The sequence below is a fragment of the Oryzias latipes genome, chromosome 21, assembly GCF_053564925.1.
Source record: "Oryzias latipes strain Hd-rR chromosome 21, Olatipes_Hd-rR_3.1".
NCBI lineage: Eukaryota > Metazoa > Chordata > Actinopteri > Beloniformes > Adrianichthyidae > Oryzias > Oryzias latipes.
In genome coordinates this window covers 31,331,449-31,346,561 of record NC_136257.1, presented here as the reverse complement: position 1 = coordinate 31,346,561, position 15,113 = coordinate 31,331,449, and the positions used below count along the sequence as shown (strand labels likewise).

Genomic DNA, 15,113 nt, shown 5'->3' with positions numbered 1-15,113 from the left:
CACCAGCAGGGGGCAGACGTGAGCTGACAGCTGCTTTGTAGCTACACTGGTGCTGTAGAAACAGAACAGAAAGAGGAGACGTCTCTATTGAGAGGAAGAAACTCATATAAACTAAAGGAAAATAAGGAAAACTTTTCCTACAGACCAAAGAGCTTTTTGTGGAGAAGGATCGACACATATACCCAAAAAGTAAGGCCAAACATGCTTTTCAATGTTTTTTTTAGTTTTTAAATGGGAGTAAGTGGAAAAAAATGTAAGTAAAATCATTCATTTTATTTTTTATCATCATTTTCACAGACAACATTTGATAACTGATTAAAGCGCCAGAATTTGGAAAATCCCAGACATAGTTACAGAGGGCCAAATGTGTGCTGAACACTTAGTGCCTCACCTGCCATCAACCTCACTGCACGTTACTGGTCTACGTAAACGCTGGTAAACCCACGTTTTAGGCTTCCGCGTTCCAAACCCTTGCGTTCAGGTGTCACTAAGCCAGTTGTTAAGTCCATCCTATGTACAAACTGGGTGTTACTGAACTGTCAACACCTTTAACGTCAAACAGCTGAACTTTTACCAATCAGGGACTCACATTTGTTGGTGATGTATGGATAGCCTTCTTCTTAACCCTTGTGCTATCCCATGGGGTCCAGATGACCCGATCCTTAAATGACATGTTATCCCTACCATGACAAAGGTGGATAAAGATGAAGAGGAATGAATGAAAACTTTATTAATCCCAACAAGGAGAAACTCAGTTCCAGTACATCTCGATGAAGAAGGTCAGACAAACAGCACAGGATACACACACACATCTCGAGAGGTTACTGAGGTCAATGCAGCCGAGCGCCTTAGATGACCTGCGCCGGCGCACCTTTGTATAGCATGCAGATGGACCACGAAGAGGGCCTGGGGTTGGGTTTGGTGACAAAAAAAAGTCGTATCCCTACACTGCGTACAATGTGTTGATACAAGAAAAAAACTACACCGGTTAAACACAAATAGCACATATTCAGACAAAGACACAGTACATGAGGCTCAGGGGGGAAAGGGTGGTGGACGGGAGTGGGGGGCCCCCCATGAGTCTGTCCAACAGGTGCAGCTCCGTGAGCCAGGCACATCTTCCGGGCAGCTCACAGAGGAGGTAGGGAGGGGGTTGGGAAGCCGAGGACAAGCAGGGAGGGGGTGAGTTGCAGTTATCAACCCTCAAGAACAGCTGCTGTAGTCCACTCTGTAGAAGCGGCTTTGTTTTGGTGGAGCCAAGGACAGTTGTCCATAGCTCCTTCGGGGAGTCTGATTAGATAAAATACTTTTTGGCGCCATCAGGTTGTTTGTACTGCCGGCAGAGTCCTCGACTGGCTCTTCGCTTTGTGTGAGGCAGAGATTGGTCCGAATGAGAAGTGGGTGAATTTAGCCCAGTCTTCCCTCAAATCCGGGCAGAAACTTGCTCCAAGGTGGCATCCATCTTCCGCACAAGTTCAGGGGTCTCAAGCAATCTGCTTAAGTGGGCAAGACAAGCACAGAGCTTTTGATCCGCTTGTGAAAGTTTCTCATTCTGAGTCTCTCCTCCCCGAAAAATCTTTCCCAGGAGCTTTGATTGATTGCCTCTCTCCATCTTCTGCTCCCAGACCGCCTGATAAATTAGAAATCCTCGGATCCCAATTACGAGGAATCCAATTATCAGAAATCCAAATAGGTACACGTCCTCGACATCCTCCACAGACAGCTGGGCCAGGCACACCAGCCTCCACTTGCCCCATGGATCGATGGTGTATCCAGCCGCGTGGGTGCCGTCCGGGCAGGAAGGGTCCGCTTTCCCGTTCCTTAGTGTGGAAAATACTTTGTCGATCGAATTTAGAGACCAGCTGATCAGATCCATTTTCAGAGTGTAGAAAAGCAGCGGCTTCAGAAGGGGGAAGAATGCACCTAAAGGATTTGATGTAATTAGGACTGCATGGTATGAGAAAAACTTACGATATTATTGATCAGTATTGTGATGACAATATAACTTGCGATAAATGAACAAATAGCAAAAACAACAAAAATATTTCCATTTCACTGCAAAAGTTTAATTTAAATAAGAGTCAAAATACCTTTAATTAGTCTCCAAATGACCCTCGTCTAACTAGGAGGGCAACATCTGACATAAAAGCTCCATCTGATTGGTCAAAAACGTGAAGGGCTCCATCTGATTGGTCAAATGCACAAAGGGATTTATTCAATTCATTAGATAGTTCAAGTAGCCATAAGATTGTTTTAGCACATTTGGGGTTTACCTTTCATTGTGATTTTCGCTGACTTTTGCGATATGTGGGATATTGCACAGCTTGAAATCGCGATAATGACAAATTTGCAATTAATAATTTAGGATAGCACAAGGGTTAAAAACATTGAAGTGCCAACCGTTCTGCATGTGAATGAAGGAGAAATGAATAATTGCGGTTTGTGCCTCGCTGAAATTGTACGACGCCTGTTCTTTTATATATTGGAATAGAGCTGTGATAGAAATATCCTGGATCGAGATTCACACCATACTCACTACGTTTTAAAATAAAATGCCAATTATGACATCCCAATTTATGGAGGTAAAGTCTCATTATTTACAAAAAAAGAGATTTTACAAAGATTATTTTTAAAGTCACAGACAATAACTTAAACGGTTTATAAAAACATTAAAATAAAATTTTTCCTAACAAAAAATCATTGAAACACAGGGCATTGTGGTCTATTTTCACCAATATTGTGAGAATCCATGTATACTGTTTTTTGGAGAGAATTCTGGGAAACTTTCAGAACACTAGATAAGTAGTGGTAGTAAGTAGTGAGGGACTTTAGACATAACTGTAGTATCTGCAAAATCGATCTGGTCATTTTTTTACTTTGGAAACCTCGAATGATCCCAAAACAAATCCATAAAAACGTTAAAGCCTCATTGCATGTTACTTTAGCTAAGCTTTTAAAAGAAAATTTTAAATGTATAATCAATAAATAAAAAAGGGTCCGTAGTCCTTACAGACATGTAACCAAGTAACAAACCAAGGGGGGGTTCCTGTCAAAGACCATAAGAGGCTGCAGTTGTCTGAGAAGCAGTCAGAGCTCAGCAGCTCCCTCTCAGATGGAGGAAGTGGAACTCTGTTTCCCAGAACTCCTCAACTCCTCCTGCAGGAGGACAAAGCCTTCTCCCTCTGCTGCTGTGCTCATCCCCTTCATGCTGAGCTTCGTCTCTCTGACCACCGTGACTCTCAACCTGCTGGTCATCGTCTCCGTCTCGCACTTTAGGTAACTTTTAATGTGAACCTGAAAACTGTCAAAGACTCTGATGTTGAGGTCACAAAGTTCTACCTCCTGTTCTGCAGGCGGCTCCACACTCCGACTAACCTCCTCATCCTCTCTCTGGCGGTCTCTGATTTCTGCGTGGGCTTCCTGATTCTCTTCCAGATTTTTTTTCTGGACGGCTGCTGGTATCTGGGGGACCTGTTGTGTGTCTTTTACTATGTTTTAGATGTCGTCGTTACGTCTTCCTCCGTGGGAAACATGGTTCTCATATCAGTTGACCGATACGTAGCGATTTGTTACCCTTTGCATTATCCCACCAAAGTCACTCTGAGCAGAGCTCGGCTCGCTGTGTCCCTCTGCTGGATCTGCTCTCTGCTCTATGACTTTGTGCTGATGAGGGAAAACCTTAAACATCCAGGAAAGGCTAACCTCTGCCTCGGAGAGTGTGTGATTAGCTTTAGCAGTGCAGAAAATGTCTCAGACCTTTTTATCACGGTGGTCATCCCCATCACGGCCATCACTGTCCTGTGTGTGAGGGTGTTTGTGGCGGCCGTGTCTCAGATTCGGGCCATCCGGCCTGGAGCTGCAGCTCAGCCTCAGAGGGGTGGTGTGACGGTGAGGAAGTCTGAGCTGAGAGCAGCCCGGACCCTCGGGGTGGTGGTTCTGGTTTTTCTTGTGTGTCTCCTTCCGTATTACTGTGTCGTTCTGGAAGGCCCCGCCGACTTTGTCAATGCTTCATATGTAGCTTTTGTCACATCTGTGTTCTACCTGAACTCCTGCATAAATCCGCTGATCTACGCCCTTTTCTACCCCTGGTTCAGAAAGTCTGTAAAAATCATTGTGACTTTTAAAGTTATGAAACCTGGCTCTCGAGACATAAAAATGATGTGATGTTACAAAGAGGAGGTTGTGTCATATTTGTTATTTTAATCAGCTAATGACATTTCAGCCCTTTATGCTTATTTTGAATTGAATTGAAATTGTGTTGTTTCACAGAACAGAAATTTAGCATTCATGGCAGCTCAAAGGAAAAAACAAATAACAGTTTTAAGGATTTATTTGTGCTTATATCTTCATTTGTGCAAGTTTGTGTCATTAAAAGACTTGATCTGATCTTATAATTCACTTTGAAAGCTCCCGTTAACCTGCAATACTTTTGGGACTAGAAACACGGGTTCGGATGGTGTGTATGAGTTCTCTAATACGGTGGCCCTGAAGTCCAAATCACGTTGTTTTTTTTTTTAAATCACTCAGTGCAAAAACCTTTTATAGATCACAACAACATTAAAAAACTAAAGCAAATTTGCATTACATTTCAAAAAAGAAGACTAAATTTCAGAAACCAAAGCATAAAAAAAACACATTTTGAAAAGCAAAAGTAACTTTTAGAGGAAAAAAGAAATGTTTGTAAAATGAGACATAAGGAGAAACCATGAAAGGTAGGTAGTACTCTGGGACATCGCTGATTGGATGAGGAGATCCAGTTTTGCTTTATGTCAAATAACCTTCAGTTGAAATAACAGCGATGTCCAATCTCACTTAGCTTTTCTGGTTTCTTTTTTTGCAGTTTTAATTGTCATTTTGATATTAAAATTGTTTTGGCACTGAGTGATTTGTTCATGTGATTTGGACTTCAGGGCCACCGTACTCTAATGAGCCTCACAACATTCAGCAAAGGTAGTGTCCTTTAGGACGTTGAAAATGTTCAACACATAAAATTAGCCAACCGTTTTGCTAAATGTAACATTTGTAATGTTTGTTTATAATTTTCATAACTTTAATGTCAGATTCAAACGTAAATGTTAAACCTAAATGTTTATACTAAATCCTCTAAATCCGCTGAATCCCTTTCAGGGTGATGGGGATGCTGGAGCCTATCCTGATTACTGCTGGATGAGGGGAACGTTGCAGGATACAAAAATAAATCCTAAAATAAAATAAACCTTTTATTTGAATATTATTGTTTAACCTAAATGTGTGGAAATGTGCAGATTTAGGTTTAACATTTAGATTGAACAACAATATTCAAATAAAACATTCATATCAAAATTCTTTTTTAACATTTATATTTACCTGTTAGAATAAAACATTTAAATCTACATGAAACATTTACATGTTTACTTAACATTTAGATTAAACATTTATGTTTATTTTTACATTAAAATAACATTGTTTTAAATTACACATTAGTTTGTTTTAAATTCTGACATGAATGTAATAAAATGCAGCAACTAGAAAAGATAGCTAAATCTGAGGAAACTATGAGTTTATTTCTATATTTATTTCTATAACCTGAACTTTTTTACTCTGCATCCCATAAATCCTTATGGTATTCAACAACACATAATACAATAACTATAATATTGTCCTCACCCGTGACATAGAGCTGAAACTGAAATGAACTTCTCCTGAGTTTCTATCAGAGAAAAGGAGTCAAATTCAGACATCCAGGCAGGAACTCGTGCTTTGAAGACCTAAAACTATTCAAATGTGATAATAAAACACACAAAACGCCCTCAACCCTCCTGATGCCTGCACCCAACAGAATGAAACATAAAACTCAAAATTTAAATAGAAACTAAAATGGAAGTGGAAACCTGACTTGATGCTGATGTGAGGAAATGATCTATATTTGCTTGTAATCCTGGTTTGAAAGGATTCCATCTCAGAAACCTCAATGACTGAATAAGTTAGGGGGGTAAATACAAAGTCTCAATAGAAACTCTCCAGATCTCCTTGAGAGCTGAAGAACGGAGGAAGATCAGCGAAGCGTCTTTCAAATAATGTCACTCCAAATGGAATTTGTTGAAATCAGACAGACTGATCCCACTGGTAATAGCTTTGAGTCTGTTCGACAACGTTCCTGCCCGAAGAATTCTTCCAGTGCCATGTTTAACTTAAATCGGGAAGTACCACATGTTGCAGTCCCTCAAAAGACCACCAGAGGCTGGTTCACTCCATGAGTAATAAATTGCTTGAGATGCTACGCTGGCCTGTTACTATTGCCCAAGATACATATAGAGTGACATGGCAGAGCAGATACAGTAAAATTACCATAAAATGCTTAATTTTTCGTCTTCGTCTTCATCTTTTTTTATTTTGGACTAGTGAAACAAGAGTAAAATAACAAAATAAGACAAAAACGAGACTAAACTTGCAAAAAAAAAAAACAAGAAAAAGACAAGTAAATTATATAAAACAAAACAAAACAAAATTGTATAAACACCAGTCCAAAAGGGAGTGAGAAGAAGAAAAATCTTATAAACTCTCACCCCCCTTTACCTTAAGCCCTTACTTTCCCACCATCAAAGTCCAGTGCCCTACCCAAGTGTATATGTACATATATACATGTAATTTTCATTTCCAAACAACATGCAAATGAATAACAAAACGTATTGTCAAAGTATGCAGATTTATAAATGCTGACATTCTGTATTTTTTTGTATTTGCTCATATTTATCCTTGATCATCTTTCTGTATCTATATTTAAATTATTTTATGTTTGGACATTGTTTCAAGCATTCACTGGTTCTGTTCCACAACTTCACTCCACAAATTGAAACACAGAATCTCTTTTTATTTGTATGTGCTTTATGTATGACAAATTTATCTTTTTCCCTAAAATTGTATTTTTCCTCTCTTGTGATAAATAACCTTTGGATATTCGTCGGTAATAAATTGTTTTTGGCCTTGAATATTATTTGAGCGGTACAATACTCTACTAGATCGTAAAATTTGAGTAATTTTGATTCTATGAATAATTTATTTGTGTGTTCAAGGTAACTGACTTTATGTATGATTCGTATTGCTCTCTTCTGAAGTATTGAAAGTGAATGTAACGTTGTTTTATAGTTGTTCCCCCAAACCTCTACACAATAAGAAAAATATGGTAAAACTAATGTACAGTATAACATGCGGAGTGATTTGTGGTCCAGAACCAGTTTAGCTTTATTTAAGACAGAAATAATTCTGGATAGTTTAGCTTGTATGTAGCTAATATGTGCTTTCCAGGTAAGTTTGTCATCAATTATGACCCCAAGAAATTTATTTTCATAAATTCTTTCAAGATTCACCCCATTTATGTGCATGTCAATGTTAATATTTTTACCCTTATGGTGACCAAATAACATCATTTTTGTTTTACTTAAATTTAGTGAAAGCTTATTTACATCAAACCACAGCTTCAGTTTTTCCATCTCCTTCTTAACAATTTCAATGAGTTGCTGCCGATCATCCCCATCATAAAACACATTTGTATCATCAGCAAATAGAACTAGCCGTAATTTGTTAGAAACCTTAAATAAATCATTTATATATAAAATAAACAATATTGGTCCCAGAACCGACCCCTGAGGGACACCACAAACAATGTACAAACATTGGGAACAAGCACCTTCAACCTTTACAAACTGCTTTCAGTTGCTCAAATAGCTTCTGATCCAGTCTAGCACTAACCCCCTAATGCCATACCGTTCCAATTTATTAATTAACATATCGTGGTTAATTGTGTCAAAAGCTTTTTTTAAATCAATAAATACCCCGATTACATGTTTTTTATTATCAATAGCATTTGTTATATTTTCTATTACATTCATCAGGGCCAGTGATGTTGATCGATTTGACCTGAACCCATACTGTCCTTCGTCCAGTATCTTGTGCTTTTCGATGAAAGAGTTTAATCTGGTTATGAACATTTTTTCCAGTATCTTTGATAACTGCGGTAACATAGAAACTGGCCTATAGTTTGTGAAGTGATGCTTGTTCCCGGTTTTGTACAATGGTATAACTTTTGCAATTTTCATTTGATTAGGAAATGAACCTGTTTGGAATGATAAATTAAAAATATATTCTAATGGTTTCAGAATTCCACTGATTACTGTTTTCACCAAAGCCATATCAATGCCATTAACATCAGTAGAGAGTTTACCCTTCATTCCTCTCACGGTCTTTAATATTTCATTTTCAGTTACTGGGTTAAGAACCATTGAACTGGGATTTTTGTCAATGAATATTTGCGCATGCTTTCCAAATGTTCCTGGATCTGGGATTTGCTTTTCTAATTCAGGTCCCACGTTTACAAAAAAATCATTAAATCTTTTAGCAATCTCTTCCCTTTGATCTATTTCTTTACCCTTACTAATGAACTACTTTGGATAGGAGTCTTCATTGTTACCCCTTCTTTGAATAGTATTAAGTATGCCCCATGTTTTTTTGATATTACTTTTGTTTTCCTCTAAAAGTTTTCCATAATATTCCTTCTTGCATGTTCTTATGATCTGCGTTAGCTTATTTTTGTATTTTTTATATTTAATTTCTGCCTCTTTTGTTCTCATTTTTAAGTAGTTTTTGTAAAGAGTATTTTTTTTCTTACATGCATTCTGCAATCCTTTTGTAATCCATGGACAATGGAAATACTTAATTTTTTCCTTGAACTTTTTAACTGGACAATGTTTATCATACATCGAACCAAATATCCTCAAAAAATATTCATAAGCCTCATCAACAGTTTCTTTTTGATAAATCACATCCCAATTATGCTCAAGTAGCTCAGCTTTAAATGCATTGATGGAGGTTTCTGTTTTAATTCTTCTGTATCCCATTGAGAAATGCAACCTGTGGTTGACATAACTACTATCATATACTGTGAAGACTGGAAGATGGTCACTGATTTCATTAATTAGCAACCCATTAACTGTTTTATTTTCAGTGTCATTGGAGAATATGTTATCAATTAATGTTGCACAACTGGCAGTTATCCTACTTGGTTTTGTAATTCTTGGAAATAAGCAAATGCTGTACATGGTATTAATAAATTCTTCAACTGCTTTAATCTTATGAGGATTTAAGAGGTCAATGTTAAAATCCCCACATAGGCAAGGCAAGGCAAGGCAAGTTTATTTGTATAGCACAATTCGTACACAAAGTAATTCAAGGTGCTTCACAAAACAGAAAAGTGCATTAAAATCACAATACATCATAGAAATAATCAACATAAAATTTACTTTAAAAGAAAAGGAAGAAAAAAAAAAAGATTTAAAAAGAAAGGAAGGAAAGAAAGGTGCAGATAGGACCTTTCAGTCATATACACGGCTAAACAGAAATGTTTTAAGTCTAGATTTGAACATGAACACAGAAGAGGCCTGTCTTACGCCTTCAGGGAGGCTGTTCCAGATTTTAGCTGCAGAATATTGAAACGCTGATTCCCCTTGTTTAGTTCTGACTCTGGGAATCAACAGGAGGCCGGCCCCTGAGGTCCTCAGAGTACGAGATGGTTCATATGGCACTAACATGTCAGAGATGTACTTTGGTGCGTGGCCATGGAGAGACTTGTACACAAGCAGAGCTGCTTTGAAGTCTATTCTTTGAGGTACAGGGAGCCAGTGCAAAGACCTGAGCACAGGACTAATGTGATCATACTTCCTGGTTTTGGTCAGGACTCGAGCAGCAGCATTCTGGATGTACTGAAGCTGTTTTACAGCTCGTTTGGAGAGGCCGGTGAGCAGGCCGTTACAGTAGTCTAACCTACTGGAGACAAATGCATGGATAAGTATCTCCAGGTCTCGCTTTGAGATTATGTTTTTGATTTTGGCAATGTTTTTCAGGTGGTAAAATGCCGCTGATGTTACTGACTTGATATGGCTGTAATAGTTCAGGTCAGAGTCCATGATTACCCCTAGATTTCTGACTTGATTTGAGGGTTTGAGAGACAGAGAATGAAGGTAGCTGCTGACAATTTCTCTTTGTTTCTGTGGGCCAAAAACAATAACTTCGGTCTTGTCTGAGTTTAGCTGGAGAAAGTTGTTCTGCATCCACGCGCTGATCTGTTGGAGGCAGTGGTTGAGAGAATCCACCGGCCCATATTCACCTGTTGTCAGTGACACATAGATCTGAGTATCATCTGCATAGTTGTGATAAGATATGTTATTACTGCGTATTAACTGCCCTAGTGGCAGCATGTAGAGGTTGAACAGAAGGGGTCCCAGGATCGATCCCTGGGGCACACCACAATTCAAGCCCATGTAGTCTGAGACACAACTCCCAATTTCAACAAAATATTTCCTGTCTTCTAGATAAGACTTGAGCCAACTTAGGGCAGATCCAGAGATGCCAACCCAGTCTTGGAGTCTGTGCAAAAGGATCCCATGATCAACAGTATCAAAGGCAGCGCTCAGGTCTAGCAGGATTAAGACAGAGACTTTTCCATCATCAGTGTTCAGGCGGATGTCATTGGTTACCTTGATAAGAGCAGTTTCTGTGCTATGATGGGGTCTAAAACCTGACTGGAAAACATCAAACGAATTGTTTAATAAGAGAAAGTCAGTGAGCTGTTGGTAGACAACTTTTTCAAGGACTTTTCCTAAAAATGGCAGATTAGAGATAGGTCTGTAATTATTCAGTACAGTGGGATCAAGACCGCTCTTTTTCAGGAGGGGTTTAATGACTGCAGTTTTTAAGGCCTCTGGAAATATTCCAGATTGAAGAGACATGTTAACTATTTGAGTAATTGATGGCAACACACTGTTCAAGACAGACTTTAGAAATCTAGTGGGTAACACATCAAGGCAGCATGTAGACGAGCTCAGACGGGTGATGGTCTCTTGGACAGTTTGGTCAGTGACAGGTATAAAGTGAGTCAGCTTAGAGTGAGTAGGTGGCCGTTCGATAGTTATATGTGTTGTGGAGTTGATGGCTTTTTTAATGCCCTGAACCTTGTCATTGAAAAATACAGCAAACTCATTACATTTAGGTGTACAAACCAATTCTATTGGTAGCTGGGTTGGAGGGTTAGTTAATCTGTTAACTGTTGTGAACAGGATACGAGAGTTGCTGCTGCAACTTCCAATTATTTCAGAGAAGTACCTTTCCCTTGTTCTGCATAAGATCTGGTTATAAGCGTACAACTCCGCCTTATATATTCCATAATGAACCTGGAGTTTTGACTTGCGCCACTTTCGCTCGGCTCTGCGGCACTGTTGTTTCTGTGCCCTGACTAGATCATCATTCCTCCAGGGAGCTTTCTGTCTGTTTTCTCAATTGAACTTTCATAGGGGCAATGGCATCCAGAACATTCAAGATGCTAGAAGTAACAGAATTCAGCATTTCATCAACATTGGCACCAGAGACGTTTTCAGGGTTTATCATTTCTACAAACTGTGCCCTAGTGCTCTCATTTATTTGTCTCCTTTGGACAACTGCAGGGCCAGGCGGTGGTTTGGGAGCAACAGACAGGTCAAACAATACACAGAAATGATCAGAGAGGGCGACATCAACCACACTGACATTGTAAATAGTAACCCCCCTTGTGATGAGCAGGTCCAGAGTGTGCCCTCTGCTGTGGGTGGGGCAACTCACATGCTGAATTAGACCAAAGGTTTCAAGGACAGCATTGAGCTCTTTTGCATTTCTGTCATTGACATTATCAACATGAACATTAAAATCACCTGTAATGACTAGACCATCAAAGTCTGTGCACACAACTGAGAGCATTTCAGTGAAATCATCAATAAAACTTTGGCTGTGCTGAGGAGGTTTGTACATGACTATGCAGAGTAAGGGAGGAGTTTGTTTTAACTCAATCTTAAAGGACACATACTCAAATGATGAAAACACACCAAATGATAGTCTGCGGGTTGCAATATTATCTCTAAACAGTGCAGAAACGCCTCCACCCTTTTTATTTTCTCGTATTTCCGATTCATGTTTGTAGTTGGGGGGAGTTGATTCGACTAGAACTATGTTTCCTGTGTTTTTGTCAAGCCATGTTTCAGTTAAAAACATAAAATCAAGATTAAAAGAAGAGATAAGATTATTGATTAAAAATGATTTGTTGCATAAAGATCTGACATTGAGTGCAGCAAGTTTGAGATTAGTTTCCTTGGGACTGGTCAAAACCTTCTTGCAAGGGATGTGAACTAGATTTCTTTGATTGGACAATCTAACTGCCCTTTTTTGCATTCTACGTGGTGCAACTACAGGTATAGCACCAGAAGGAAGCTGTTCATCACAGGGCCCCAGTTTGACATAACCTTTCCTAGGACACTGGGGGCCCGTTTCATCCTAGCTCCGGGGAATAGCACGTCTAGAGGCGCGCAGGAGAGGTTGAGTTGAGGGTAGTTTGGGTGATGGACCGGGAGGAGTGGGAGCTGGACGGGATTTGGGTGAACGACGGAGGGGGCGTGTTGGAGGGGGTTTGGATGAAGGCCGTGTTGGAGGGACTTTGGGTGAAGGATGAGGAGGGGGCGCTGGAGGGGTAGGAGAGCTCCTGTGTGGTGTGAGGCTCACAGGTGTTAGGGGAGCCATCTTAATTCCTGACTTGATGAGGCTATCAAAATGGCTAGGTAGGGCCATGGGTGAAAGTGGGGGGGACGAAAAGGAAAGTGAGTCTTCATTGGGAGTAGACGTAGCAGGGGGCGCCCACAGCTGGTCAGATGGTGGAATTTCTGGGGCCAAATCTGGTGGTTGTTGTTGTGGTTCTGCAGCTGGGTCCTTAGCTGGCGGTAGTTGTTGTGGTGCTGGTGCAGGTGAGTCCTTAGATGGAGGTGGTTGCTGTAATGCTGGTGGAGCTGAGTCCTTAGGTGGAGGTGGTTGTGGTGCTGGTGCTGCCGGATCCAAGTCATTGACCGGTGTTGGTGGAGGTAGTTGTTGTTGCCGTTGTGCTGTGGTTCCTGGGGCACTGGCTCGGTCCTTCCTTACTGCCTTTTCAGGGCCTTGGCCTCTATGCCCCAGAGCCTGGAGGAGGTTCTTCACTAACTCTCTTGCTCCACCTCTGTTCAGGTGTGGGCCTCTTCCCATGAAAAGGTCCTTTCGCTTCCAGAATGTATTGAAGTTCTCAATGTAATGCAATCCTCTGGAAGCACACTCTCTGGAGAGCCAATTGTTCAGCTGAAACAGACGGCTGAACTTGAGTGACACCCCATCGATGTTAGGAAGAGGTCCGCTGATGAATGCTTCAACCTCTACTTTGTCAATCTCTTCAAATAACTTGATGAAGTCTTTTTTCAAACGTTCGGACTGTTCTTTTCTGATATCGACAGCACCTACATGGATGATTATTCGTTTAACTCCTTGGTACAAGACTTTAGATAAGAGTCCTGTAATCACTGGAACAGTAGAACTTGGGCAACATAAAGTTTGCATTCTTCTGTGGCTGACTCCACTGATAGCGCCATCTCCAAGCAGCAGCGTATCTCTGACCTTGACGTTTGGCACAGATTTTCTTTCTGCCTGTGCTTTGTTTCCAACATTATGACTCCTTCTCTGTGGTCCAATTTCACTGTGTTCTTCAATATCACATTGTGTTAGGGGTAAAAATCTGTTTGTGAGCTTTATTTCGGATGTTCTGTCATCTTTACGCTTTGGCTTAACACAGAGTTCCTCCGCACAAAGTTTTGGAAAGGACACAACATCACTCAGGTCTATGTCACTGTTATTCTTCTCGTTTGTGGTAAGAGCAGGCTTCTTACCACCCGATGTTACTGGAAGGGTCTTGTGAAGTCCATTTTCAGTTTCCAAAGTAAATATCCGTGTTTGTAGCTCTTTTATTTCTTGTTGGTAGATCAGACAGCGTTCACAGTGGGAGTTTGTTTTTCTTCCTCTTCCGGACATGTCGCTGGCTTGTCAAAAATATTGATTTGTATAGGTAGAAGTCACAAAAAAGGATGACCAGTCTGATATTCCAGGATGTGTGGAAGAAGTAAAATGATTAAAAATGATTAATTAAATGATTAAAAAGCAAATAAAGCAGGAAGCAGCAGGAGCAGGGAAAAAAGCGTCTGCACTCTTTTGCAGGGGGAGGAGAAAAAACAAAAATACAAAAAATACAAAAATTACCTTATTTTTATCCACAAACATTTTCTCCATCCAGCCTGTAAACATATCCATATTTGAGCCAGGTGTTCTGTAAATACAACTAACAACTTTATTTTTTTGATTTTCTTGAGAGATTTCGATTGTTAAACATTCAAGCATATTGTCAACAACAGCTGTCATGCTAGTCACTACTCTGAAATGCAGAGTTTTATCCACATATAGAGCAACTCCTCCACCACCTTTGTTTAGTCTATTACAGTATCTGAGTTCATAACCCTCCAAATTAAAGTTTTCAACTCCCTTCTCTGCATTGAACCATGTTTCTGAAATTGCTATCACACTAAAACGTTGTGAAAAATTGCACAAGTATTCCTTAATGTTATCAAAATTTGCATACATGCTTCTGCTATTGAAATGAACAAGTGAAAACTTATCTTTACATTTAATGTTGACATTATAATGCTCTTCAGTGTAGTAACTGCAATTATCTGTGATGGCAGAGAAGAAATGGTTGATTGGGTCAATGTCATATTCCTTGTCCTGTAAATTGTGATCAGTGTAATCCAATGCTTCCATCCTTAATTGATCAGAATAAGAATTTATGTTTTGTGTTCCTGGTGCTGACGGTTGAGGTTGTATTGACATTTGATCTGAGGAATAGTGTAGTGTAAGTGTATTACCTCAATTTCCAGAAGGCTCATAAATATCAGATGATATTTAGTATTTGTCCAGATCCTTGATGTCCCTAATCAACACCACTTTAGCTTCCTCGGGGCTCCCGTTCAGCTTGATGAACACTTTACAGTTAGTTGTCCAGGTGCTTTGTATTTTTCCGCTTTTATTTAGGTTATGTGCTTGTTTTGCTATATCAACATTGTGTTTTGTAAGATGCTCGTTTATATAAACATCTGTTCCTCTCAGCTTTCTGCCCTGTTTCAGCAGAGCAGCCTTTTGCTTTCTATTGTCAAACCTCATAATAATGGCTGGTTTATACTTCACATTTTTCCTGAGCAAAGTATGGCAAGCCACGA

At 39.8% G+C, this 15,113-nt stretch overlaps 1 protein-coding gene across 1 annotated transcript; it reads left to right on the top strand.

The window, feature by feature from the left end:
* The first annotated feature begins 3,015 nt into the window (after window positions 1–3,015).
* On the top strand, window positions 3,016–4,280 carry LOC111946806 (trace amine-associated receptor 13c-like). The gene is made up of 2 exons (XM_078940189.1): window positions 3,016–3,276; window positions 3,354–4,280. The coding sequence occupies exons 1-2, from the start codon at window positions 3,113–3,115 to the stop codon at window positions 4,162–4,164; spliced, it is 975 nt and encodes a 324-aa protein (XP_078796315.1). The 5' UTR covers window positions 3,016–3,112; the 3' UTR covers window positions 4,165–4,280.
* Window positions 4,281–15,113: the final 10,833 nt, after the last annotated feature.

What these genes read in the sequence shown, in the direction of transcription:
- LOC111946806 (XM_078940189.1), top strand. Translation starts at nt 3,113, where the DNA reads ATGGAGGAAGTGGAACTCTGTTTCCCAGAACTCCTCAACTCCTCCTGC. An exon ending in GTCTCCGTCTCGCACTTTAG is followed by an intron (nt 3,277 to 3,353) that starts GTAACTTTTAAT and finishes CCTGTTCTGCAG; the next exon opens with GCGGCTCCACACTCCGACTA.